General features: G+C 54.5%; 1 protein-coding gene and 2 long non-coding RNA genes across 3 annotated transcripts; 2 read left to right on the top strand and 1 right to left on the bottom strand.

Moving 5' to 3' along the window:
• Positions 1-218: 218 nt before the first annotated feature.
• Positions 219-9,024, bottom strand: LOC144335056 (uncharacterized). The gene is made up of 11 exons (XR_013405495.1): positions 8,838-9,024; positions 8,598-8,718; positions 6,543-6,776; positions 5,703-5,863; positions 5,316-5,384; positions 4,865-5,015; positions 4,455-4,572; positions 3,814-3,884; positions 3,300-3,549; positions 3,103-3,198; positions 219-521 (listed from the first exon to the last, which is right to left on the bottom strand). It is a non-coding gene; the product is annotated as an uncharacterized LOC144335056 (long non-coding RNA).
• A 1,143-nt stretch (positions 9,025-10,167) lies between these two features.
• On the top strand, positions 10,168-22,345 carry LOC144335069 (uncharacterized). Its single transcript, XR_013405509.1, has 5 exons — positions 10,168-10,208; positions 15,868-16,018; positions 17,436-17,624; positions 19,585-19,712; positions 20,549-22,345. It is a non-coding gene; the product is annotated as an uncharacterized LOC144335069 (long non-coding RNA).
• Positions 10,840-11,770, top strand: LOC106993594 (chromosome 15 C9orf106 homolog). Its single transcript, XM_015116646.3, is given in 4 exon segments — positions 10,840-11,219; positions 11,221-11,348; positions 11,351-11,479; positions 11,482-11,770. Coding segments are annotated over 4 exon segments (672 nt in total). The 5' UTR covers positions 10,840-10,977; the 3' UTR covers positions 11,655-11,770.
• Positions 22,346-25,173: the final 2,828 nt, after the last annotated feature.

Here is a 25,173-nt window from a genome sequence, read left to right as displayed (position 1 = left end):
AAATGGTTCGTGAATCATTATTTCACTGCCTGCCTCTCCTGTTGGTCTCCAAGGACACTTCTGCTGGGAATACCTCACTCAGCTCTCAGGAATCCATCCCTGGCCAATCCCCCACATGCCTGCTAGCACTCCATTCATTTGTTTACAAGTCTCTCTCTCACACACACACCCATCACTATATTCATCTACTGCTACATAACAAATAATCCCCCAACATAGAGGCTTAAAACAGCAGGAAACATTTATTATCTCATTGTTCCTGTGGGTCAGAAATTCAGAAGCAGCTTAGCTGAGTGGTTCCGGCTCTGAGTCTCCTCTGAGAGTGCAGTCAGGGGCCGCAGTCATCAGAAGGCTCGACTGAGGCTGGGGGATCTGCATGCTCAGGGAAGGTGTGAAGGCAGGTAGATGATTTGTTTCATTCCATCAGCCCAGCCCCAGGAAGTCTTTTGGGGCCAAAGGAGGGTTGGTGATGGTTTTGGAGATTTGGGGAGGAGTGGTGGCTGTGCCCAGCCCTTTAGGCACTGATGAGAAAGAATATAACAATTAAAAGCTTTGGGGGAGTGCATGAAATGAATGAATAAATAAATAGACTGGGCACGGTGGCTAACAATCCCAACACTTTGGGAGGCTGAGGTGGGAGGATCACCTAAGGTCAGGAGTTCAAGACCAGCCTGACCAACATGGAGAAACCCCATCTCTACTAAAAATACAAATTTAGCCTGGCATGATGGTGCATGCCTGTAATCCCAGCTACTCGGGAGGCTGAAGCAGGAGAATCGCTTGAACCTGGGAGGCAGAGGTTGCAGTGAGCCGAGATCATACCACTGCAATCTAGCCTGGGCAACAAGAGTGAAACTCTGTCTTAAATAAATAAGTAAATAAATAACAAATGAATGAATGAGAGATCTTGAGGAATTCCCTGCTTCACAGTGAAATTCTGTCTCCTTTGTGTCTTGTGTCCCAAGATGTGTCTTGGGCAAAGAGCATGGGACAGAGCCACTGCAGCCCTGCCCAGGGAAGCCTGGGGTGAGTGAGGTAACGACAGGTGAATTCTCCCACTGGGGGAAGTGCTCAGAAAGTGTGGGCGGGGCCCAGAGGCTTCTATGTCACCTGCAGGGATTTTCTATGGATTGGAACATCTTCCTGTGGCTGCGGTGGCTGCTGTTGGTGAGCGGGGTGTGTGTGGGAGGGGGCAGCCTCTCTGCTTTACCTGTGGCTCCCCAGCTGCCTTTTCTGGGGTCTGGGGGGGCTCCCTCCCCCACAGCCTGTGGTCCTCACTCCCCTAGGAGAATGTAAATATCATTTTGCACAATCTGAGCTCCAGGGAAACTGCCCAGACTCAGTTAATCCCTGCTTTCCTTGCTTTAAGCAAACCCGGTTTATGGAAGTCTCTGGGATTACAGTTAAGGTAAAAACACTGTTTCGCCTCCGGGTCTGCCCCATGCATTGGGCCGACACCAGCATTGCTCCAGGCAGCCTCTTGTTTCCTGTGGTAGCATTGTGAAGTTTTGGGCAGAACGTGGCTGCACTGTGCATGGGGGCCCTGAAGACACTCGAAGAACAGTGGAGGTCCTTTCAAGTGCCAGTGCTGAGCCCAGACAGATGGAAGACCTTGGACAAATTGCCCGGCACCCCTGAGCCTCAGTTTCCTCGTCTGAAAAGTGGGGTGATGACAGCACATCTCAGAGGACTGGGAGGACGAAGCCGCCAAGTGACAGCTGTGATGGATCCACAGGGATGGCACAGGGGCAGCCGACCAACCCAAGAACCGCAGAGCCATGGTGGGCCCAGCCCCTTCCTGCTCCCCAGGCAGCCAGTGAGAAGCCCTGCTGCTGAAGGGGATGGCTATGAGGACGGATCAGTCACACCACAGTGTGAGGTCTCTGTGCCTTCCAAACTCCATCCCAAGTGTTTATTGCCTCGATAATGAAGGGTGGGAACCCCGAAGACCAAACAAACAGCAGATGAGAGAGACAGAGAGGGAGACAAAGAGAGAGAGAGAAACAGAGAGAGAGAGAGAGAGAGAGAATGGGTCTGCACTGCGGCCTGTGCTATAACAGGAGACAGAGGGACCCTCTTGACTGGGGTCTCTGGCTGAGAGTGGGGAGGCCCCCTGGGGAGGTCTGTTCCAAGGTCTGAGGAAGGAGGAGAGGTGGATGGGGCCTTGGGATTAGGGAGATGGGGCGGGGCCACCGTGTGTTGGCTGTGGGGCCTTGGGCAAGGAGTTAACCTCTCTGTGCCTCGGTCTCCTCCTGTATAAAATGGGTATGACAGAGAGGAATAGTCCCTCCACCCCCAAAGGGTTTCAAGGATTAAAGAAGTGAACAATTGTCGGTGCTTGGAGCAAAGCCTGGCTCTGGCAGTGGGCTTTGTATTCATGTTTGGTCAGTATATAAGAGTAAATGCTCAAGACCAGCTGGGGCACCACAGCGAGATCCCACCTCCACAAATAATCATAATAAAAAAAAATTAGCCAGACATGGTAGCATGTGCCTGTGGTCCCAGCCACTGGGGAGGCAGGAGGATGGCTTGAGCCTCAGGAGGCTGCAGTGAGCCATGATCACACCACTGCACTCCAGCCTGGGCGACAGAGTGAAGCACCATCTTTTTTTTTTTTTTTTTGAGACGGAGTCTCGCTCTGTCGCCCAGGCTGGAGTGCAGTGGCGCGATCTCGGCTCACTGCAAGCTCCGCCTCCCGGGTTCACGCCATTCTCCTGCCTCAGCCTCCCGAGTAGCTGGGACTACAGGCGCCCACCACCACGCCCGGCTAATTTTTTGTATTTTTAGTAGAGACGGGGTTTCACCGTGGTCTCGATCTCCTGACCTTGTGATCCATCCGCTTCAGCCTCCCAAAGTGCTGGGATTACAGGCGTGAGCCACCGCGCCCGGCCTAGCACCATCTTTAGAAAGAAAAAAAGAGTAACTGTCCTCGCTACCCACAGGCTTCCCACCCATAGGCCTGCAGGCCCAGCTGCTTGTTGGAGCCGGCCTGAGGTGGAGTCGGGTCTTCGCTTTCTTTCTCTTCTTTCCTGCCACCCCCACCCCAGCTCCTGTTGCTCCTCCCCTTGTCCCGGAGGAAGAGGACACTGAGTGGCACCTCACCACACTTCCCCTGAGGTCCCAGCACAGGTGGGTGGTGGACGCTTCCTAAGCCCCTGCTGTGCCTCCTGCTGACACGGTGAGGATGCGGCCAGGAGGCTGGGGAGAGATTTTAGGAGATCTGAAGTCTCTGGAGATCCTTGATCTTGGGCGAGGGAGGCTGACGGCAATGGAGTCTCTTCCCGAGCAGGGCCGCTCACCTCCCCTGAGGACAATCAGCCAGACCTTGGGTGTGTGTCTGCCCACATGGGTCAGGACGGAGCCCCTCGAAGCCATCCTTCCACCAGGTTAGCTCAGACCTGACCTGGCCGTATCACTGTTGGGGGTCCGATGGTCACAGGGGTACCTTAGCCTCATTGAGAGAGGTGGGGTTCAAAGAGCTCTGGGACCATCTCAACCCCCAGACAAGTGAGCAAGTCTGGACCTCAGTCTCTTCTTTTGTCCAGTGTTCTGCAGATTCAGAGAAATAACAAGCATCAAGTCTATGCAGGTCAGAGTTTAACGGATGTGTCGGCCACTCAAGGGGGTGATGTCGAGGGGACAGGGGACAGTTGTACACCGCTGTGCCAGTCCTGCCCTGGAGTTCCGAGCCACCTTGCTGAACACCAGCACCCACGGCTGCACGGCCCCTGCGGGTGGCGCTGTCCTTGCTTCCCAGCTGTGTGAGGGACAGGACCTAGTTATTGCTTGTTTGTGCAGGTGTGATGCTCCTACCTAGAGAGGGCTCTCAGAACCTCCCAGTCCGCTTCTCCACTGTCCTCCCGCCGGCTGTGCTGGTCAGAGTTCTGCTAGAGAAACGGAAGCAGTCAGAGGTCTGTAGTAGGAGATTATTGCAAACAATTGACTCATGCGATTGTGGGGGCTGGAGAAGCATGTCTGAAATCTGGAGGGCAGCCTGTCGGAAAGGGCAGCCGGAAATCTCCACCTGGGAACACGCTGCCGTCCACAGGCAATGAAGCCCAGCCCCTTAAGACTTTTCACCGGACTGAGTCAGGCCCACCCAGAGTATCTGAGACAATGTCCCTTTCTTTTTTTTTTGAGATGGAGTCTCGCTGTCTCACCCAGGCTGGAGTGCAGTGGCGCGATCTTGGCTCACTGCAAGCTCCACCTCCTGGGTTCACGCCATTCTCCTGCCTCAGCCTCCCGAGTAGCTGGGACTGCAGGCCCCCACCACCATGCCCGGCTAATGTTTTTGTATTTTTAGTAGAGGCGGGGTTTCACTGTGTTAGCCAGGATGGTCTCGATCTCCTGACCTCGTGATCTGCCCGCCTTGGCCTCCCAAAGTGCTGGGATTGCAGGCGTGAGCCACCACCCCCGGCTGGAAGTCATGGACTTCAATCGCATCTGCAAAATACCTTCCTGACAACACAGAGATTCGTGTTTGATTCAAGGGGTGGGGACTGCAGCCTCCCCTGAGTGGACACAGGAAACTGACCATTGTACCATCCCTCCTCTCTCTCTGGTTTCTCGCTCCTGCCAGAATGAACACTGAGTATCAGCCACTGGCCCCATGGAGCCGGGGTGGGGGCGGGGTGGGGAGGTGGGGAGTGAAACCAGTGCTGAGCTCCTGAGTCAGGCCCTACTGGACCCTCCGGACTTTCTCCTGGCTCCACCTCCCTGCCCTCTGGGATAAATTCCACCTGGGCCCCCAGCCCTTGGCCCCAGCTCCTCCTTCAGTGTGAATCCCTGGCTTGTGAAATCACAGACTGGCCTGCGCAAGCCCCACGTGAGCCCAGCTTGGAGTGGGGCCAGCAGCCTCCCTTACCGCCCTCAGGCAGCTGCCAGTCTCCTGGGGGAGCCGCAGAGCCTGGAACCCGGGTCCCAGGTTCGCAGAGCGAGCTTGCAGAGACTCTCTGTTTTCCCTGATTCTCAGCTGTGCTCTGGGCCGGACTCGCCGGTCAGGCCATAGCTCTTGGCTGCAGGAAACCAGGCCGTGGTTGTTTTGTTTTGATTGCACAACCCCGGTGCAGGAGGCCAGGGTGGACATCTGCTGTTTTGGCCAGCCCAGCACCCAAGCTCCCCTTTTCTGGCAAGAGCCCCCCAGTTGCCTCATGGGGACCTCCCCCCATGTATGCAGCCTGGGGAGTGGGCTGTCAGCCCAGATGCTCCTGTCCTGCCTGGCCAAGGGATGGGCCTTGTCTTTGTCTGTTTTCTGTTGCTTGTAACAGAATACCTGAAACTGGGTAATGTATAAAGAAAAGGAATGTATTTCTTACAGTTGTGGCAGCTGAGAAGTCCCAGGTCGAGGGGCCACATTTGGTGACACCCTTCTTGCTGGTGGGGATCTGTGCCGAGTCTCCAGGTGGTGCCGGGCATCACATGGCAAGGGGGCAGAGTGGCCCATGAGCTGGCTCAGGCCTCTCTTCTTCTTCTAATAAAGCTACCAGTTTCCCTCCCATGATGACCCATTAATCCATTAACCCATTCCTGAGGGCAGAACCCTCATGCTCCAATCACATCTTAAAGCTCCCACCTCTCAATACTGCCCCATTGGAGACTAAGTTCTCCATGACACATGAAATTCGGGGGACACATTCAAACCACAGCAGGCCTGGAGCCCCATCTTGGTCGCCAGTCCTCCTACCCTGAAGATAGATGCTCACCTGGCTTCATCCTGATGGCCAACCCCTGGGGCAGTCACTGAGGCTTTCCTTGCTCTGGAAGATGCCCTGGTTTCATCCCATCCTCACCGAGGCCCGCCTGGATCTCCGGCCTTTGCTTCCATTCTCTGAGCTCCCTCTTGATCTCATGATAAAGCTGCTTCCTGCTCAAGTGAAACAAAGTCAGTTTCTCTTGCTTATAACCACAGAAACCTGACTGGTTAGCCACTGAATGCCACCCCTGACTCTGCCCTGACTCACTGCATGACGCTGGGTAAGATGGCCCCTCTCTGGGCCTCAGTTTCTCCATCTGCATGGCTGAACTCACCTCCCACGCTGATGCCCCATGGCCCTGTGGCTGCTTTGGTCATCGTGGCTGACTTGGACTGGTGTGTTTGCTGCTGAGGATCGGTGGGGGCCTTCCCTGCCCTGACCCTGGAGGTCTATGGGGCGTGCCTGGTTGGGGAGAGGGGATGACAACAGGGGAATCCTCAGCTCCTGTGTAGTTGGGCTCATAAGGACCAATGTCCTGGTACCAAGGCTGTTGCTTTAATAGGCAGTGGTCCACTTCTCTTAAGTCCTTGTGCTTCAAATTTTTGGGAATCTGATAAAGGCTTTAGCTGCTTTCCTTAGACCAAAAAACCTTCCTCTACTCCCCTTGTTCCTTCTCTGCACACTTCATTTTCACTTTTATTATTTTTTGAGGCAGGACCTTGCTCTGTCACCCAGGCTGGAGTGCAGTGGCGTGATCACAGCCCCCTGCAGCCTTGTCCTCCCGGGCTCGAGCGATTCTCCCATCTTAGCCTCCCGAGTAGCTGGGACTATAGGTGCCAGCCACCATACCTGGCTGATTTTTGTTGTTGTGTTGTTTTAGTAGAGACGAGGTCTCGCCATGTTGCCCAGGCTGGCATGCTTTAAGGTGCAGTTTCCAGAGGAGGTGTAGGAGCAGCCTTCAGAGGCCTGTCCTGACCCTAAGATGACCAGCCTCTGGGTTTCCAGATCACAGCTTTGGCACACAGGTCAGAGGCCAGGTACACTGGACACTTTGTTAGTGTCGCTTCATGTCAACTCATCCACCTGAAGAGGACAGCATTTGAGGTAGAGATTGCTATGTTTTCACCAAACCCTGGTTCATTGGCTTCCTCCTGGGCATGTAGCTGGACTGCATTTCCCAGCCTCCTTTGCAGTTAGGAGTGGCCACATGACCCAGCTCTGGCCTGTGCAATGGGAGCTGAAATGATGTGGCTCCTCTGCCCCTGGTTTAGCTTGGTCCACAAGCATCCTTCCATGCTATCCTCCACGCTCCCTCTTTCTTCTCCCACATGGTTACGGCAGAGGAGGATAAGGCCTTAGGTGATGACAGGGTCACGGGGTGAAGGGGCCTGGGCCCCTGAGTGACCACATGGAGCAGAGCCCTTGCCCCTCCCTCCACCAGCCCCCAGGAGACTATAATGCAAGCAAGAAATAAACTTTTCTTCGGGAGCTGTTTCTTAACATTTGTTATGACTAAGTCAACATTTTCATCATCCCCATCCAGGGGAGGTGCTTTTCCACTGAAAAGGAATCCATCTTAGGGCTCCTTTAAAATAGAGAGCTCCTCCAGTACCTTTGGCCTGGGATCCCTGAAGCTGGAGAGTGTCTGCCTCTGGCCCTGAGCCTAGTGCCTGCCTGAACCTCAGGGCATCTTCTCTGGGGCTCTGATTTACGGTGACTCTGGGCTTCACCCCTTGCCCTCAGGTTCCCACCCCTGCTTTCCTCGTTCCTCGGGTCTGTAGTCTGTGGCCTTCCTCTTCCATCCTGTGGCCTCCCATTTACTTTGACCATTGTCTGGGGTTGAAAGACCAAGGTTCAGGGGTCAGGGATATCTATTTTTTTCCCTTCTCTCTGACAAATTGCTCCCTGTGGGCAGGGCCTGAGCTGGCTCACTGTGAACTTCCTCCTGCACAGCAGAAGGTTGAGCACATAGGGGCCACTCCTGGAACGCTAAGTTCTTTGCAGTTCCACAGCGTGCAAGGCCCTGAGGGAGTTGCTCCCAGGATCCCATGTTCCTTGGGGCACTTGGATTCCAGAGAGAGAAGCTGGCCTCTGCTTCTGGCTCATTTCCTAAGTGAGCCACTGCAGGTATCCAGGAAGGTGGAACCCAGGAATCACAGGCTGGGCAGCTGGCTCTGGCCTCTTTTCCCAGCTACACACAGCATTCTGGTCCCTGTCCCCAGCCCCTCCATGGCTGGGAGACCAAGAGACAGGTCTAATGCCCTGCCCAACCTATCCCCACTGTGGGAAACTCCATCATCCTTCCTCCTAGGGAGGACCACTGTCCAGCTTTTAAATAATTAAATTGGTCTCCAAACCACCAGCTACCAAACCCTTCTGTCCTTGATAATCTTCCAAAAAATTTACAACAACAACGCTCCTTGCTGTGTGCCAGGCCCCATGCTAAGCCACTTATACCCTAGATACCAATCCCTGAGGATGGATGTCGTCAGTATCCCCATTTTACAGATGAGGAAGGTGAGGTTCAAAGGCTTCCTGCATCCCGTCGCCCCCGCCCTGTACCAGCTTCGAATGCAGTGGCAGGGGGCCACGATCTTATGCCCAGGCCTGGTTCTCCCACCCCCCAGCAGTGGGAGACAATGCTGGGGAGGGGGCACGAGGCCGCTCCCTCCCCAGGGGGCTCCCACAGCTCCCAAGCTCACTGACACTCGGGTTTCCTTCCTCTCCCCTGGCCCTCCCCTGGCCCCCTCTGCTGTACCCCCAGCTTGTCCCACCCACCCTTGGGCTCGACCCATCTCCCTCCCCGGTTCCCACCGTCAAAAGCACCTGCTGCGGGGCTTGGCTCTGTTTGGTTTCTCCAGAGCCTGCCCAGGGAGCTCTGCCTCTCGGAGGTTGTGTGCTCACTTTGCAAAACAGCAGAAATTTATAGCCCAAGTAATTGATCACGGCGCTTCTGCCTCCCTCCATCTCTCTCAGGCTCCTAATTCCCTTCTCCCGCTCTTCTCTTTTTTTCTCAGCGCGCCATCTGTGGTGTCAGAGAAAAGGAAGCCAAAAGTGGGGGGGTGTTTCTAGTCCCAGTTCTGCCAATTACAAGTCACATGAACCTCAGTTTCCCCATCCGCAAAACGGAGAAGCTAATAATACCTGCTCACAAGTGTGCCGGGCCTGTGGATGCCGGGGCCGGGAGCAGCGCCCAGACAGAGTGACTTCTGGCCTCGAGCCACCCTGTGGGGTGCGCGGTGGGGTGGGGGCCCACCTTCCCAGTGGGGACAGTGGGGCCAAGAGGGCTCAAGTCATTCACTCAGGGTCGCAGATCTGGTAAACAGCAGCTCTGGGGCTTGAACCAGGTGAGTTGTGCCTCGACGCCGGAACCATTAGGTGACACTCCCCCCACGCCAGCCCCAGGGTCCATCAGAAAACAGGTGAGCCTCATCAGGCCTCCCAGACCCCTATTTCACTCCATTCTGGAGCTAACTATGGGGCAGAAGCAGAGGCCACTGGGGCAAAGCGAACAATTTGCAAACTAGAGAGCTGCGAGGATGGAAGGAAACTTCACAATCACTCCCATAGCTCTTCAGCGCCGGCCCCCCTGGATCAGACCCCTCCACTGTCTGCGAGACTCACTGGGACCTAAGAGCTTTCCTGGCCCTCAGTCGCTGCCTCTCCCTCCAGAGAAGCTGTAGGACTAGGGGCCTCCCTCCCGCCAGGCCCCTACACCTGCCAGCCTCCAGGAAGGCCCACAGAACCTTCCAGAACAACTCGCAAATGATCCTGAAGAGCACTTCACTCGGCCTTCAGTGGCAGATGAGGCACCAGGCCTGGGAGGGGCGGCCCAGGTTCCCGGCCTGAGCCCTGGGGGGCCTGGGGCTGGAAACTCCCCTCTGAGCCCCACTCCAGGGCGGGGCTGAGGCCGCTCCTGCCCTCTTCTGTTCCTGGGGATGGGGGACGAATGCTTCCAGGGGGGAACGTGCTTGTCTTTTCCCCCTCCGCCCTCAGTCTAGCTTGTCTCTGCCTGTGCACGTCTCTCTGTCTCTCGCTGTCTCTGTGTGTCTTTCTCTCTCAGCCCCCAGCCCGCAGGTACGGGCTTGCTTCCTCCCATGCGTGGCCCCCAAGACCGAGCACAGCCCCTCTGGTGTTTGCATCCAAGGTGCCCGCAGCGCCCCGGCCTCCTCCCTTCCCTGGGGGCTGCTCTGGGCAGGGCGGTCCGCAGCTCGGGGGCGGCGGGCACGTTCTGTTCCCCGCTTTCGGGCGGGGACCGCAGGCTCCAGCCCCGGCGGCTGCCTGCTCCCGCCTGGCTGGCGGAGATGAGAGCCGGCTGCAGGGCTGGAAGCGAGGCAGCAGCGCACAGAACAAACAGAATTTTTTTTTGCAACTAGAGGGGGAAGCACAGAGCTAAAAATAAAACGAAAAGATCAGTATCTGTCAGTCTGACAGCTGATTGGCTGCTCGGAGATGCATATAATTACCAGCAACTGGCGCTGGGTAGGCAAAGCCGGGAGAAACTGCTGAGACGAGGTTAGGATTTAACCTTTAAATTCTGGAGCCATCGGAAACCGAGGGGAGGACGACGGGTGTCGGTGCTAATGAGGCTGGGGGCGGGCGGTGGGCGGTGGGCCTCCGAGTCCGGGGCAGGTCTCGGGGGCTCCCCGGGGAAGGCCCTGCGAGCCCTTGGCCCTGGCGGCCTCCGCCATCAGACTGGGAATGTCTCTGATTGGGTGGCCAGGAGGCGGTGGCCCTCCTCCCCGCCCACCTGAGGGATGTTTTCTTCCGCGAAGCTAGGGTCTTACCTGGGAGGCAGGGAGGGAGGGGGCTGCCTGAGGCCCTGGGCCCCTCCGGGACCGGCGCACCCCGTCTCACCCACATTCCTTCGCCTTTCCCCGCCCGGTGTGGATTTCCAAAACCCATCCTCGCTCCCCTCCTTCCTTCACCCCAAGTCACCCCTGTTCCCAGCTCTGTTTCTTGCCCCACCCAGGGAGGGCTTTTCTGCACCTCAGGCTTGTCCTGGGGCCCCGAGAGAGACAAAAACTGTGGCAGTTGAGGGGTGTTGTGCCCTCCCTAAGCCTCAATTTCTTCATCTGTTAAAGGGAAGTGATGAAAATTGGGTCCACCTGACTGCTGGTCAAATGCCAGGGCTGCTGTGGGCCCAGCCTTATGTTGGCTCTTTCACCTGAGCCAGGAGTCAGGAAATCGGGGTTCTAGTCCAGCTGGGAATTGTCCCAGTGTGAACTGGGAATAAGAGTTCCTGCCCTCTGACCTCTCCAGGTGGCAGTGGGGACCACGTGAGATGGCGTATGTGGCCTTGAGCAATAAACCGCATCTGTTGGGGGAGGTGGGTGAGGACACCTGCAGCCCCTCGAACCCACCACTTTTCTCTTCCAGGCCCTTGCCCAGGCTGTGGCCTCTGCCTGGAACCCCTTTTCTTCCTACGCAAACCCTTCCCTTCAGTGCCTCTTTCCCTGGGAAGCCCTCTCTGTTGCCCAGCCCATCCTCTTCTGCCCACTCTGGGTTTCGCACCCCATGCTCAGGCCGATTGCCTGCTTTGCAGACAGGGCTGTGAGCTCCACAAGGGCAGGAACCACATGGCTGTTCACAGCTGTGTTGCCAGGGCCCGGCCTGGAGCCCCTCAGGAAGTGAGACATCTGAATCCTCTGCTCTGTGGCCACCTTGGCCAGGGCACCCAGGCTTGGAGCAAGCAGCAGCTTCATGGGTGGGGAGCCACGTTTCCCCAGCACATCGACAGGCCCTAAGAGGGCATTCGCTTGGTTCTGCCCTCAGAGCACTGATGCCCAGGGACACTGCCCTTTATGTGTGCCACCTAAGAGAGGATGCAACCTTAGAGGGGGCAGGGATAAGCATGGTCCCAGGCCCTGTTGTCCCCTCCTAAGATAGTTCCCAGTTCTGCCTGGCCAGCCCTGGCCTTTTGCCTGTGCTGTCTGGGACAGTGGGTCGAGCTGCCGCTGAGCGGTGGGACCTAGAAAACCCACACTGACCTATAGGAGGCGCCGCCCAGAACTCCTGACTGAGGTGGGTGCAAAGGAGAGGTGGGTGAGGGGGGCAGAGAGAGATCGTGTTAGTAGCTCACACGTCAATCGTCTAGCTGTGTGCCTGCCTCTCTCATGTATTTCATGGGGATTATTTCCTAGAATTCCCACAAGAGCCCCCTGCAGGCGGTGCGATTGCTATCTGTGATTTGCAGATGAGGAAACTGAGGCACAGAGTAGTTAAGCAACGCACCCAGGACCCCACAGCTAGGGAGGACAGAGGCTGGATCCAGGCCAGTCCCCTGTCTCCTGGGACCAGGCCCAGCGCTCCCACCTCTCTGATAAGGATAAAAAGGAGGGAGTGGGAAGGGAGATATTCCCGAGGCAGCTACCATGAGACCTCCCAGCAGAGAGGCTGGAAAATGTCTTTTGTGTGTGGTACGCAAAGGAATTCCCCTTTGGTGTCTCTTTGAAAGATTTCGGGAAGATTTAAACTGCTTTTCAGTGATTTGGGGATGTCAGACTGGTGTTTTTCTGAGCGTGACACCGTGATGAGACTGGCCCCCAAGGCAGCCCCGTTTTACACAGGTGATGTTAATAGAACTTCTGCAGCTGCAGAAGCAGCTTCCGCCGACTGAGCGCTCACCCCGGGGTCCATGCTAGACTCAGCCTTGACTCGGATGCCCACCCTGAACCCCACCCAAGAAAGGAATTATTTAATCCCTGTGTTATTTCCTTACAACTGTCAGAATCTGCTCATCTCCAAATTCGCTATCTCCCCCTGTTAGGAGTGAGCTTGGTGAGGGCTCCAATCTGGTCTCTCCCATTCATGGCTGAGTCCCTGGCACCCAGCATCAGCCCTGCATGGAGCAGCCAGTCAATAAAGCTTTGCTGGACACATTTCAGATGAAGAGACTGAGGGTCAGAGAGGTCACATGGCTTGCTTGGAAGAAACATCAGATTTGTCTGTCTCAAGAGTCCACTTCTGGCTCCCACCTCACACAGCTGCTTAAGAGACTCCCCAGCCCAAGAGAGCCTCAGAGCCCGAGTCTTTCCTCCCTCTGCCCATTCTCAGGCCTTATACTAAAGCCAGTGAGGCCTCTGAACTGCTGTCTGCCCCCCAACCTTTTCCTTCCTTATCTAGGAATCAGGCAAAAGTTGGCCAGAGTTAGCTCAGTCTCAGGGAAGGCATTCTTCTAGAGTCACTCGGTTTTGCATGACCCGATTCCAATTTTCCATGTTTGTCACTTTGATTCCCACTCTGAGTTTTCTCAGTACATATAACCTTCCCATGTGATGACTGGCCTGGGTATTCATATGTGCATTTGATACCTGTTGCTTATCTCCTGGGGGACCCCTGGTTCAGGGGGGTTTAAGCAGGTGTCCTGGTGAGACTGGGGTTGTCATCAGAGACTCTCAGGGTTGGAGCGTGGCCCTGCCACTGAGTGGCCTTGGGAGTCTCGTTTGACCTCTCTGAACCTTGAATTCCTCACTTGTGAAATGGGGACACGTTGACCTCCTGCATGGCAAGTGTCTTGCTTGATGTCTGGCCAAAAGACCAATACTACCGTCATTCACTGCCAGAGAGGCCCTGCACGTGGATTTTAGAGTTTGCTCTGTTTTGTTTGTCCTAAGCAAATGTCCGACCATGTACAGGCTGATGGATTTTGTAGGTGCAACGTCCCTAACACAATCAACCTGTCTCCTCAAAAGACCATGAGCATGCCCGGATTCAGAGGGCACCGTGTGTGGGGCTGGCGTGGGCACGTGTCTGTAGCTGGGTCTGGCTTCTAGGGTTCCAGGCTCAGGCAGGAGGGTGGGGTCCCAGGAGGTCATCTCTCTCTCCTTAACCTGGACCCTTTGGAAGTTGGTTTCCAAATATCCTGAATTCCTGTTCCTCACTATGTGGCTCAGTACAACGCTTGGCCCGGCAGCAGGAGCCTGGTTGGTGTTAGTCTGCTGGGGAACGGGAAAAAGAAGAGAAACGTGAAGCTTTCCCTTAAAAACAAAAAACAAAAACAAACTCTCACATCTCCCACCAATAACACACCATCTTTATCCCTAAACTTTAAGAAAAGTTGTTGCCAGGCGCGGTGGCTCACGCCTGTAATCCTAGCACTTTGGGAGGCCGAGGCAGGTGGATCACCTGAGGTTGAGGCTTTGAGACCAGCCTGACCAACATGGAGAAACCATGTCTCTACTAAAAATACAAAATTAGCTGGGCGTAGTGGCGCATGCCTGTAATCCCAGCTGCTCGGGAGGCTGAGGCAGGAGAATGACTTGAACCCAGGAGGCAGAGGTTGTGGTGGGCCAAGATTGCGCCATTGTACTCCAGCCTGGGCAACAAGAGGGAAACTCCATCTCAAAAAAAAAAAAAAGAAAAGAAAAAGAAATGTTTTGGAAAACTATCTGCCTGAACTCCAGGCAGTACCAGAACCTTCCTTGTGTCCAGCGTTGCATGGGGAGTGTCAGACAGCAAGGCCCCACTTGTGGACAGGTCTGTGCTCTGCGACATGCCAGCCTCTTCACTGCCCAGGTCATCCTCACCTCTACCCCATGAGGTGCAACTAGATGAGACTGCACTTCCCAGATGAGGAAGATGAGGCACAGAGAGCTGAGAGGCCCGGCTGAAGTTCCCACAGTGAGAAAAGTCAGTAGCCCAGCTGTGGGCCTGAGCCCCGGGTACTCTAGTGAGCAGGATGGAGTCCTGGTCTTCGGCCAGGCTCAGCTTGGTGGGGGAGACACATCCCCAACCCCAGATAGACTTTGAGTTCCGGAAGCCGGGCACTGGGGGAGCTTTCTGGGAACAAGCATGAACCACACATGGTACCTGCCCTGGAGTCACTCGTGTCTCCCAGGAGAGGGGGACACATGCACAGACTGTGAACACATGGGCCTAAGAGGGGCCACCCAGGGCTGCAGAACTGATCCATCCCATACAAAATCACTGAAAAGACCCCCACAGACCTTGCTTAAAAATAGTCTGCTTGGCCAGGCGTGGTGGCTCACGCCTGTAATCCCAGCACTTTGGGAGGCCGAGGTGGGTGGATCACTTGAGGCCAGGAGTTCGAGACCAGCCTGGCCAACATGGTGAAACCCCATCTCTATAAAAATACAAAAGATTAGCCGGGTGTGGTGGCGGATGCCTGTAATCCCAGCTACTCAGGAGGCTGAGGCAGGAGAATAGCTTGAACCTGGGAGGCAGAGGTTGCATTGAGCTGAGATCACACCGCTACACTCCAGCCTGGGCAACAGAGCGAGACTCCATCTCAAAAAAAGTCTCCTGGCGGTGTGTCCCCATCAGAGTTCAGGTCCTTCATTGTAGATGGATGGTGCATCTTTTACATCTCAAAGTGGACTCCTTTTGAAGCCACATTTGAAACCCAGTTGACCTTCCCTTCCTGAGAATGTCCCGGTTCATGGTCCTGGAGACCTCTGGACCTGGGTGTCCATCTACTAGACACGGAAAAACCATTTCTAAGTACCCCTTGTGGACCAGGCTTACACCTGTAATCCCAGCACTCAGGGAGGCTGAGGCAGGAGGATTGCTCGAGCCCAGGAGTTTGAGACCAGCCTGGGCAGCATGGTGAGACCCTGTCGCTACAAAGAGTAAGATGATTTGCGGGACATGGTGGTGGGCACCTGTAGTCCTAGTTACTCGGAGGCTGAGGTAGGAAGAGCATTTGAGCCCAGGAGGTTGAGGCTGCAGTGAGCCATGATTGCGCCATTGCACTCCAGCCTGGGCAACACAGCGAGATCCTGTCTCAAAAAAAAAAAAAAAGCCCTTGTGTCCCTCCCCTGCAATCCTGTGCTGGGCCCAGAGGTGGCTTCCAGTCCAGAATGGAGAAGACGCATTCCGGTTGTCATGGGCTCTGGGGACCCCACCTCCTCCACGCTGCTGGCAGATGGAGGAAATGTGTCTGGGACAGAGGCTGCAAGCTGAAGTTGAAAGTTGATAGCAGCACCTACTGTATCCATCTGACCTTGCAGCTCTCACCTTTAACCTTTGCACTCTCCTGACCAGTATCTCCAAGGCCTCCAACCTCCTGTGGTTGTGGGCTGGAAGTGAGAGGGGTAGGGGAGGGAAGAGGTCTGCCTGGAAGGAGCCAGGGAAGCAGCTGGGGTGGAAGCCCCGCAGAGACCCCACTTCCTGGAATTCTTCTGGGCTGGCCGCACCCCCACCCTTGGTGCAGGTTTCTACAAGAAATTCAAGTGTGTCTGCGGCTGGATTCTGCCAGGCTCCCCTGCAAACCTGCAAACAAGAGCCTACATGTCCTTGAGGACAGCTTGCAAGAGAACATGGGGCGAGGAGCAGCTAGTGAAAACCCAGGATGAGTGCACGAGGTGTCCCTTCCCATCCTGGGCCTCTCAGGGCAGCCTGTGGCCACCCCCATCGCCAGCAGGGTTGGGTGGGAGTGGGGAAGCAAGGACTTTATTTTAAAGAAAAGATGGGTCAGGCGTGGTGGCTCATGCCTGTAATCCCAGCACTTTGGGAGGCTGAGATGGGCGAATCACGAGGTCAGGAGTTTGAGACCAGCCTGGCCAACATGGTGAAACCCTGTCTGTACTAAAGATACAAAAAAAATTGCCAAGCATAGTAGTGCATGCCTGTAATCCCAGCTACTTGGGAGGCTGAGGCAGGAGAATCGTTTGAACCCACCCACGAGGTGGAGGTTGCAGTGAGCTGAGATCGCACCATTGTACTCCAGCCAGGGCAACAGGGTGAGACTCTGTCTCAAAAAAAAAAAAAAAAAAAAAAAAAGCCAGGTGTGGTGGCTCACGCCTGTAATCCCAGCACTTTGAGAGACTGAGGCAGGATAAACATTTGGGGTCAGGAGTTCGAGACCAGCCCAGACAACATGGCGAAACCCTGTCTCTAGTAAAAATACAAAAATTAGCCAGGTGTGGTGGCAGGCGCCTGTAATCCCAGCTACTCAGGAGGCTGAGGCAGGAGAATCACCTGAACCCGGGAGGCGGAGGTTGCAGTGAGCAGAGATCATACCATTGCACTCCAGCCTGGGCGACAAGAGCAAGACTCCATCTGAAAAAAAAAAAAAAAAAAAAAAAAAAAAAAGATAAGAGAGCAGGTGCCACCACAGATAAATAATCCAGACAAATGCCTTCCCTTCCCTCAAATTTCTCAACTAATTCTCTCTCTGTTCCCCCTGGGAAAGTCCCTCCTTCTGTTATTTGCCCCAAGGCCCATGTTTGGCCAACAAGCAAACTGCATTTGTTAAGTAACATAAGCGTTCTCATTTTGGGTTAGTGAAGGGCAGAGATGATGCCTGTTAACTCCCATCAGCTCCCAGCAGACTGAACAGGCACAGTGGGCTGACACCCTCCCACCCAAAGCAAAAAAACGTGGTGGAGGAAGCCTGGGGTGGCCTGGCCCACAGTAAAGGTGCAGTGACCGGTCAGGGACTGGGAGAGGCTGTGAATAGCATGGAGCCAGCCCCCCGCACCAGAGAGCCTTTGAAGGCTTGCTCCATGGAACTCCCACTTGGGAACTGCTGGGCTAAGCCAGTTGGATGGAGGTGCAGTTCTGACCATCCCCGTGGCCACTCTCACTTCCCCTGGACAGCAGGGTATCCAGGGAGAACTCCGTGGCTATGGGATCACCCTGACTCTGCCATTTAGTAGGCTGACCTTGGGGAGATGGCCACCCCTCTCTGAGCCCTTGGGTCCCCAGGGCCTCCCTCCTGGGTTGGGAGTGCTCCGTAAGGACCAAGTGTCTTTCATGTTGCTGTCACCTCTCTTTCAGGTCTCCTGACTTCCCACCATGTCATGCAATGATCATCTTGCTGGATTTCTGTGATGAGAGAGGGATGCTGTGGTAAAGAATAAACACGGAGGCCGGGCGCGGTGGCTCAAGCCTGTAATCCCAGCACTTTGGGAGGCCGAGACAGGCGGATCACGACGTCAGGAGATCGAGACCATCCTGGCTAACACGGTGAAACCCCGTCTCTACTAAAAAATACAAAAAACTAGCCGGGCGAGGTGGCGGGGGCCTGTAGTCCCAGCTACTCGGGAGGCTGAGGCAGGAGAATGGCGTGAACCCGGGAGGCGGAGCTTGCAGTGAGCTGAGATCCGGCCACTGCACTCCAGCCTGGGCGGCAGAGCGAGACTCCGTCTCAAAAAAAAAAAAAAAAAAAAAAAAAAAAAAAACACGGAAATGGGTCTTGGGAAATTCTGCTGGAGCCCCATCTCTACTAAAAATACAAAAAAAAATTTAGCTGGGCATGGTGGTGGGTAGCTGTGATCCCAGCTACTTGGGAGGCTGAGGCAGGAGAATCACTTGAACCCGGGAGGCAGAGGTTGCAGTGAGCCGAGATTGCGCCACTGCACTCTAGCCCAGGCAACAGTGTGAGACCGCATCTCAAAAAAAATTTTTTTTGAGGAGTGGTCTGTGATGGGACAGAGGCCCTGGAAGGGGAGGCAGGAAGGCAGGTGTGGCTGCCCCTTAGCAGGCACGCCAAGGGCACCCTGCAACCAGGGTGCATCCAAGCGCTCCCCAACCTTAATGTGCCTTGACCCGCTGTGGGGTCTCATTCAGATGCAGGTTCTGAGGGGGCAGGCCTGGGCAGGGGCTCCCAGGTGAGATGGAGGCTGTGCCAGCTGGGACCACATTCTTTGTAGTAAGGATGTCACGAATTGCCTTCACCCTCAGTGCCTGTGCCTGAGCCTCTGGCTGGAGGGAAATGGGCAGGCCACTTGGTGTCTGCAGAGATGCCTCCAGAAAGGCCCGAGAGCCCCAGAATGCGCGTGCCAGGAAACACGAAGCAACATGAGGGTAAAATTATGTTTTTAACAAAAGAAAAGACCTCTGCCTTGTAGCATGTAGACAGATTTCTATTCCCACCCCCACGCAGCCCCAGGGACCTGAAAGAATGTGGTTTTCTGAGCACAGCCTTCCCTTGCTGAAGGGGGTGGATCCGCTCTTAAAAAGTTGCTTGTAAAATGAATTTTTCTATCAAATGCTATTTTCCAGTGGCTTGTGTTTTAAGACCATGGTTTCATTCCCACTGAGAAATACCCAGCTCTGAGGCCTTGGTGTTCTGGATGCAGCAACCACGAAGGGATGGGGGCTTAAGGGTGCAGCCCAACCCATGTGTCCGTGTGTGGCAGAGCTGATGGGAGCCGGCACTAGGATTTGAGATTCAAAGTCTGAATCCCAAGTGCTCCCCAAATGGGCTAAGGTACCTGGCCAGACCCTGGCCCAACACCGATTGTAAGATGGGAGGAGGCCAGGTGCGGTGGCTCACACCTGTGATCCCAGCACTTTGGGAGGCTGAGGCGGGCAGACCATGAGGTCAGGAGTTTGAGACCAGCTTGGCCAACATGGTGAAACCCTGTCTCTACTAAAAATACAAAAAAAAATTTAGCTGGGCGTGGTGGTGGGTACCTGTAATCCCAGCTACTTGGGAGACTGAGGCAGGAGAATCGCTTGAACCCGGGAGGCAGAGGTTGCAGTGAGCCGAGATCACGCCACTGCACTCCAGCCCAGGCAACAGTGCGAGACCGCATCTCAAAATAAATAAATAAATAAATAAATAAATAAATAAATAATAATAATAATAAGATGGGAGGGACCAGAGGTGGCCCAGGGCAAACCAGCCCCTCAATCAGAAAAGGAGCCAGGAGCCAGGGGCCCATCATGGCAGAACAGCCATCTGGTCCTTGTATCTTATACTGTAGGTCAGACTCTGGATATTATTATTATTATTATTTTTTTTTTTTGAGATGGAGTCTCTCTCTGTTGCCCAGGCTGGAGTGCAGTGGTGCCATCTCGGCTCACTGCAATCTCTGCCTCCCGGGTTCAAGCGATTCTCCTGCCTCAGCCTCTTGAGTAGCTGGGATTACAGGTGCCCGCCACCGCACCTGGCTAATTTTTGTATTTTTCGTAAAGACAGGGTTTTGCCGTGTTGCCTGGGCTGGTCTCGAACCCCTGACCCCAAATGTTTCTCCCGCCTTGGCCTCCCAAAGTGCTGGGATTACAGGCATGAGCCACCGTGCCCGGCTGGACTCTGGATATTAGGCTGTGAGTATTTTTGGTTATTTTTATTTATTTTTTTATTTATTTAGAGACAGGGTCTTGTTCTGTTGTTCAAACTGGAGTGTAATGGCATGATCTTAGCTCACCACAGCCTTTTAATTTTAGAGATAGGGTCTCACTTTGTCACCCAGGAGCTTTGAACTCCTGGGCTCAAGAAATCCTCCCGCCTTAGCCTCCCGAGGAGCTTGGACAACAGGTGTGTGTCACCATACCTGGCTTTTTTTTGTTGTTGTTGGAGAAGTGGTTTTACCATGCTGCCCAGCCAGGCTGGCCTCCGGTGATCCTCTTGCCTCAGTCTCCCAAAGCGCCTGGGATTACAGGCATGAGCCACTGGGCCTGGCCTATTTTTAGTTTTATATTGGGCACAATTGTTTAAAGTATTCAAGGAATCAGTTACCATGACAGTTTGGCTCTGTGTCCCAAAGCGTGCTCTAAGGCTCTGACACCAGAGTTCCACAGTCAAAGGCCCCTGAGAAGTGCTATGTTAAGGGAACGGCTTCCTCGCCTGGAGGGGTCTACTTCTTTAATATGCCAAGGAACATGGGAATCTTGAACAGGAGACTGGAATCCACAGTCTTCCTCCCTTCAACTGACCTTAGTTTTCCAGAGCAAAGCCTGGGATCAGCATTCCAAGGAACACACTTTGGAAACATAGTCTCTGGGAGGTTCTCATAACTAAAAGGTCTCTGTCTCAATTAGTTCCTTACCTACTGTGGAGTACAAATTATCCCAACCTTAGTGGCTTAAAATAGGCATTTTAGTATTTCAGTTTCTGTGGGTCAGGAATTCAGATGTGGCTTAGCTGGCTGGTCTCTCTTAAGGTTGCCATCAAGATATCAACTGGGGCTACGGTCATCTGAAGGCTTGACCGAGGATAGAGGATCTGTTTCCTAAATGGCTCACTGACATGGCTGACAAAAAGCCTTCAGCTCCATGCTGTGCAGACTTCAGCAGGCTGCTTGAGTTTCCCCACAATATGGCGGCTGGCTTCTCAGAGTGAGTGATGCAAGAGAGTGAGACTGAAGCTGCAGTACCTTTTATGACCTAGCCTTGGACAACATATGCAGTCATTTCCTCAGTATCCTATTGGTTATGCAAGGCCAGCCTGATTCATTGTGGAAAGGTATGAATGCCAGGAGGCGGGAATCGTTTGGAGACCATCTTGGAGGCCAACTGTTGTAGTAACCATCGCTTTGGTACCAGGACAGATAACTTGCCTCATTCGCACAGTTGCTTTTTCTTACCATTTTGTAGGCATGAGTAACATTGGGAAGTGAACCTGTTAACTTGTGATATGAAGAGAAAAGGAAGAGACCAAGAATTTATCAGCCACACCAAGCCCTGGCGGACAGTGGTACTAATTACCCAGCCTCCCTTCCTGGGTGCTCACTCTGCACCAGGTACCTCATGGGCCTCAGGGTCCTATGCAACCCCTGCCCCCATACAGCAGGTTCCACTGATAATTTTGAGTCAGGTCACTCATGCCTATGAAATGGATGAAATGGGATTTTTTTGTGATGTTGGCAATGGCAACACACGCAGCTCTGCCTGATGGAAGTTGAGACAAAATCGGTAACCTGAGTGAACCTGTGTGGAGAAGATTTGAGCAGAGAGTAAACTTAGGATGGATAAATGCGCATGATAAACAAATAATAACTAGATGAGATAAAATATTTATTTCATGTATAGGATAAGGATTAAGTCCGTTAACAAGATGAGGAGTCAGGGTGAGCCTGGGGAATCCCTGGTTTCGCTGGAACCTCTTTGCTGGGAGAAGTGTCACGTCTCCAGGCTGGGGCAGCGGCAGGGCTCCCTGGTTGGGAGGCCTAGTGGTGACACCTGGAACACCTGGTGGTGAGCCCCAGAATGCCTGTGTCCTAGGCCGACCCATACTGATCATGAGCTGTGTGATCCAGGCAAGTGACTTCACGGACCTCAGTTTCCCATCTGCAAAATGGGATGATAACAGCAAACTTCACCACTTGTGATGAGGATTCGGAAGGTGAATCCTTGGCCCAGCACAAGGTCTGTAAGGTGTTTCACATGGCAGAGTTGGTGGCGGGTCACCAAGGTGGTGGTGTCCCAGGTTGAAGGAACCTTTCTAGAAATTCCATTGCCTGGAAGCATCCAATGACACACAGTGGACCCTGAACCACGAAACAGACTGTAGTGACTGCCGGGGCCTCCCGCAGGGGTGATCCCCGAGGAGGCTGGGAGGAACTCAGCCCTTTCTTCTGCTGGGGGCATGTGCAGGCATAGAGACTGCCCGGCCCTTTCCTGTCCTGTTGTGGCATGATTTTCGACAGAGGGAGGATTCTGGGCATGTTTTCCCTCGTAAGTCTCACCAGGTTGAGCAGGACTTAGAGGAACTCCGGCTACGTTTGCTGTCCCAACGAATAGACCAGGTATAGAGAGAACAGGCCCTATGAGAGATAAAGGAAGGGAGCTTTGGTGGGGGAGATTTTGGGGTCTTTCCTGTGGGTACCAAGGTTCTGGGCAGCTGGGTGTGCTGGCCTCCTCTCTGGACATGCTCTGTGGGCATCCTGGCTGTAAATTCCAGGTCCCCCTGCCAGGGATTCCTTCTCTGAGTCTGCAACGAGAATGAAACTCCATCTCAAAAATAAAATAAAATAAAATAAAAAAGCGAGGCGGCTGTGGGCCTAGATGATCTCTCAGCCCCTCCCAACTTCAACACTCGGATTATTTGCTGCATTTATGGAGCTCCAGCTGTATGCAGGAGTGGTGTCTGGGAGATGGGAAGTGCTGACCCCACCCCGGGAGGAAGAGCCAACCTAAGCCTGCTGATTCTGTGTGGCCTGGGATGGCAGAATGGCCATGTGGGCTGCAGGAGAGCCTAATACCAGGCCCAGCTGCCATCTGAAACGTGTCCTGTTGGGGGCACTTTGGCGTGGTTCGGGTGTTCTGGTCTTAGAGTCCATTCAGTTTGTACATGAAAATATGCTAGCGGCCTCTTTCCGTTAAGGTTCTGTTTTTTGTTGTTGTTTTGTTTTCTTGTTTTGAGACGCAGTTTTGCGCCTTTTTTTTTTTTTTGAGACGGAGTCTCGCTCTGTGCCCCAGGCTGGAGTGCAGTGGCGCAATCTCGGCTCACTGAAAGCTCCGCCTCCTGGGTTCACACCATTCTCCTGCCTCAGCCTCCTGAGTAGCTGGGCTACAGGCGCCCGCCACCGCACCCAGCTAATTTTTTGTATTTTTAGTAGAGACAGGGTTTCACCATGTTAGCCAGGATGGTCTCGATCTCCTGACCTTGTGATCCGCCCGCCTCGGCCTCCCAAAGTGGTGGGATTACAGGCGTGAGCCACCGTGCCTGGCGCAGTTTTGCTCTTGTTATCCAAACTGGAGTAAATGGCATGATCTCTGCTCACCGCAACCTCTGCCTCCCAGATTCAAGCGGTTTTCCTGCCTCAGCCTCCCGAGTAGCTGGGATTACAGGCATGTGCTACCATGCCTGGCTAATTTTGTATTTTTAGTAGAGACGGGGTTTCTCCATTTGGTCAGGCTGGTCTTGAACTCCCAACCTCAGGTGATCCGCCTGCCTTGGCCTCCCAAAGTGCTGGGATTACAGCTGTGAGCCACTGAGCCCAGTCTTTTTTTTTTTTTTTTTTTTTTTTTTTTTGAGACAGAGTCTCGCTCTGTCACCTAGGCTGGAGTACAGTGGTGCAATCTCGGCTCACTGCAACCTCTACTTTCTGGGTTCAAGTGATTCTCCTGCCTCAGCCTCCGGAGTAGCTGGGACTACAGGTGCGCACCACCACACTGAGCTAATTTTTGTATTTTTAGTAGAGACGGGGTTTCACCATGTTGGCCAGGCTGGTCTGGATCTCCTGACCTCGTGGTCCGCCTGCCTCAGCCTCCCAAAGTGCTAGGATTACAGGCGTGAGCCACCACGCTCGGCCCAAGGTTCTGTTTTTATTCAGGCATCTTAGGGCTTAGAGGTAAACTTGACCATGTCATTCCACACATAAGCCTTTCCCCGGCTCCTCACTGACCTCAGATGATGGTCCATGCTGGGAGTGGCCTCAAGGCCTTCTGGGACCTGGCATGGGCCAAGCTCTCCCACCTGGGGGCTTTCCTCCCCTTCCTCTCTCTCCTCCAGAAACACAAATTGAAACATGCCAACGTCTCTCTTCCCTCTAGAGCCTCACACTTGCTGCCTCCTCTGCCTGGAACTCTCCCTCTGCTCTCACAGGGCTTCCTAAATGTCACTTCCTCCAGGAAGCCCTCCCTGATGAGTTGAGCCACTTTAGTTTGTGCTCAGGCTCACCCTGCACGTCTTGGTTGCACTCATCACTGTAATGATCTAAAACACATGTCTGCTTATGACACCCGCATCACACCCCCCCCCCGCCCCCCCGTGCTGGGGCCACTCTTGGATTTTCATGCCTGTTGCCAGCACCCAGGGGAAGCTCCGGAAATGTCTGCTGGGTGAGTCATGAACACGCAACCTGTTGATCCAGGTTGGTAATCAGAGGCCGGGCCTGCCAGCAAATCACCTGACCCAGTCACCCATAGCCTGGGAAGGACTGTGGCGGCCGCCACCCAGCTCCTCCTTCCTCCGCTTGAAGGCTCTGCCTGGAAGGAGCGAAGGGGTTAAGTGTTTCTGGCGGCCTCGTGCTGTGTCTGCTGCAGATCCCCCTTCCGGGGCTGCAGCAACCCGAGGTTGGCGAGGAATGTTTGCAATGCAGAGCTAGGAGGAGGGCGGGCTGCTGGAGGTGGGGGCCGAGGCAGGCCCGCGGCCAGGCTCCCCAGTTGAGCAATGGCCCTGCTGGTTCCTGTAACTCAGACCCCTCCCGCCTTTTCCCGCCCTGCCGGCTTCCTCCACCCCGGCTGGGCTGCCTGCCGGGCAGTGGGGGCGGCCTGCACTTGGTTGCAGAGGGAGGTGGAGGGACAGAGGCCCAGATAGCCTGGAGGTCAGGACTGAAAGAGAGGGGCTCCCTGAGAGACAGAGCAGGGGTGCAGTCGGCTCAGCCACCCTAGCCCAGAGAAGCGGGGCCCTTTCCAAGGTCACACAGCGAGACACCAGTGAATTGGGCCACAGCTCTTGGTCTGGCCTCTTTAGTTCCCATAACTCTAGGCTGCAACTCTCACACACATCACGGAGGTCATATTGCCACTCAGCTGGGAAGCTTTGAACCACAGGGAACCCTCTCCCAACTGAAGGCAAAGCCCTCTCACCCCAGTGCCCTGGGTTGGCCTCTTCACCTAATCCCCAGGGTCTCGGAGAGGACAGTGCACCCCCTGGTCTAGGTGCACCCCCCATCCTGCCATTAACTCCCCAGCACTGCCCACTGCCTGGCCGGGTCTTGGGGACCTTGTTCCTCGCTTCTGGGAGTATGAAGGAAATGAATAAAGGCCAAACTTGAGCTGGTTCCCGAAAACTCTCTGTCCCCTCTTCCTCCGGGTCTTTTCAAGGAAGGACCGAACCGGG

The sequence above is a fragment of the Macaca mulatta genome, chromosome 15 (genome assembly GCF_049350105.2).
Source record: "Macaca mulatta isolate MMU2019108-1 chromosome 15, T2T-MMU8v2.0, whole genome shotgun sequence".
NCBI classification, from domain to species: Eukaryota; Metazoa; Chordata; class Mammalia; order Primates; family Cercopithecidae; genus Macaca; species Macaca mulatta.
Note: the sequence above shows the minus strand (reverse complement) of the source record. Positions and strands in the feature narration are given on the sequence as shown.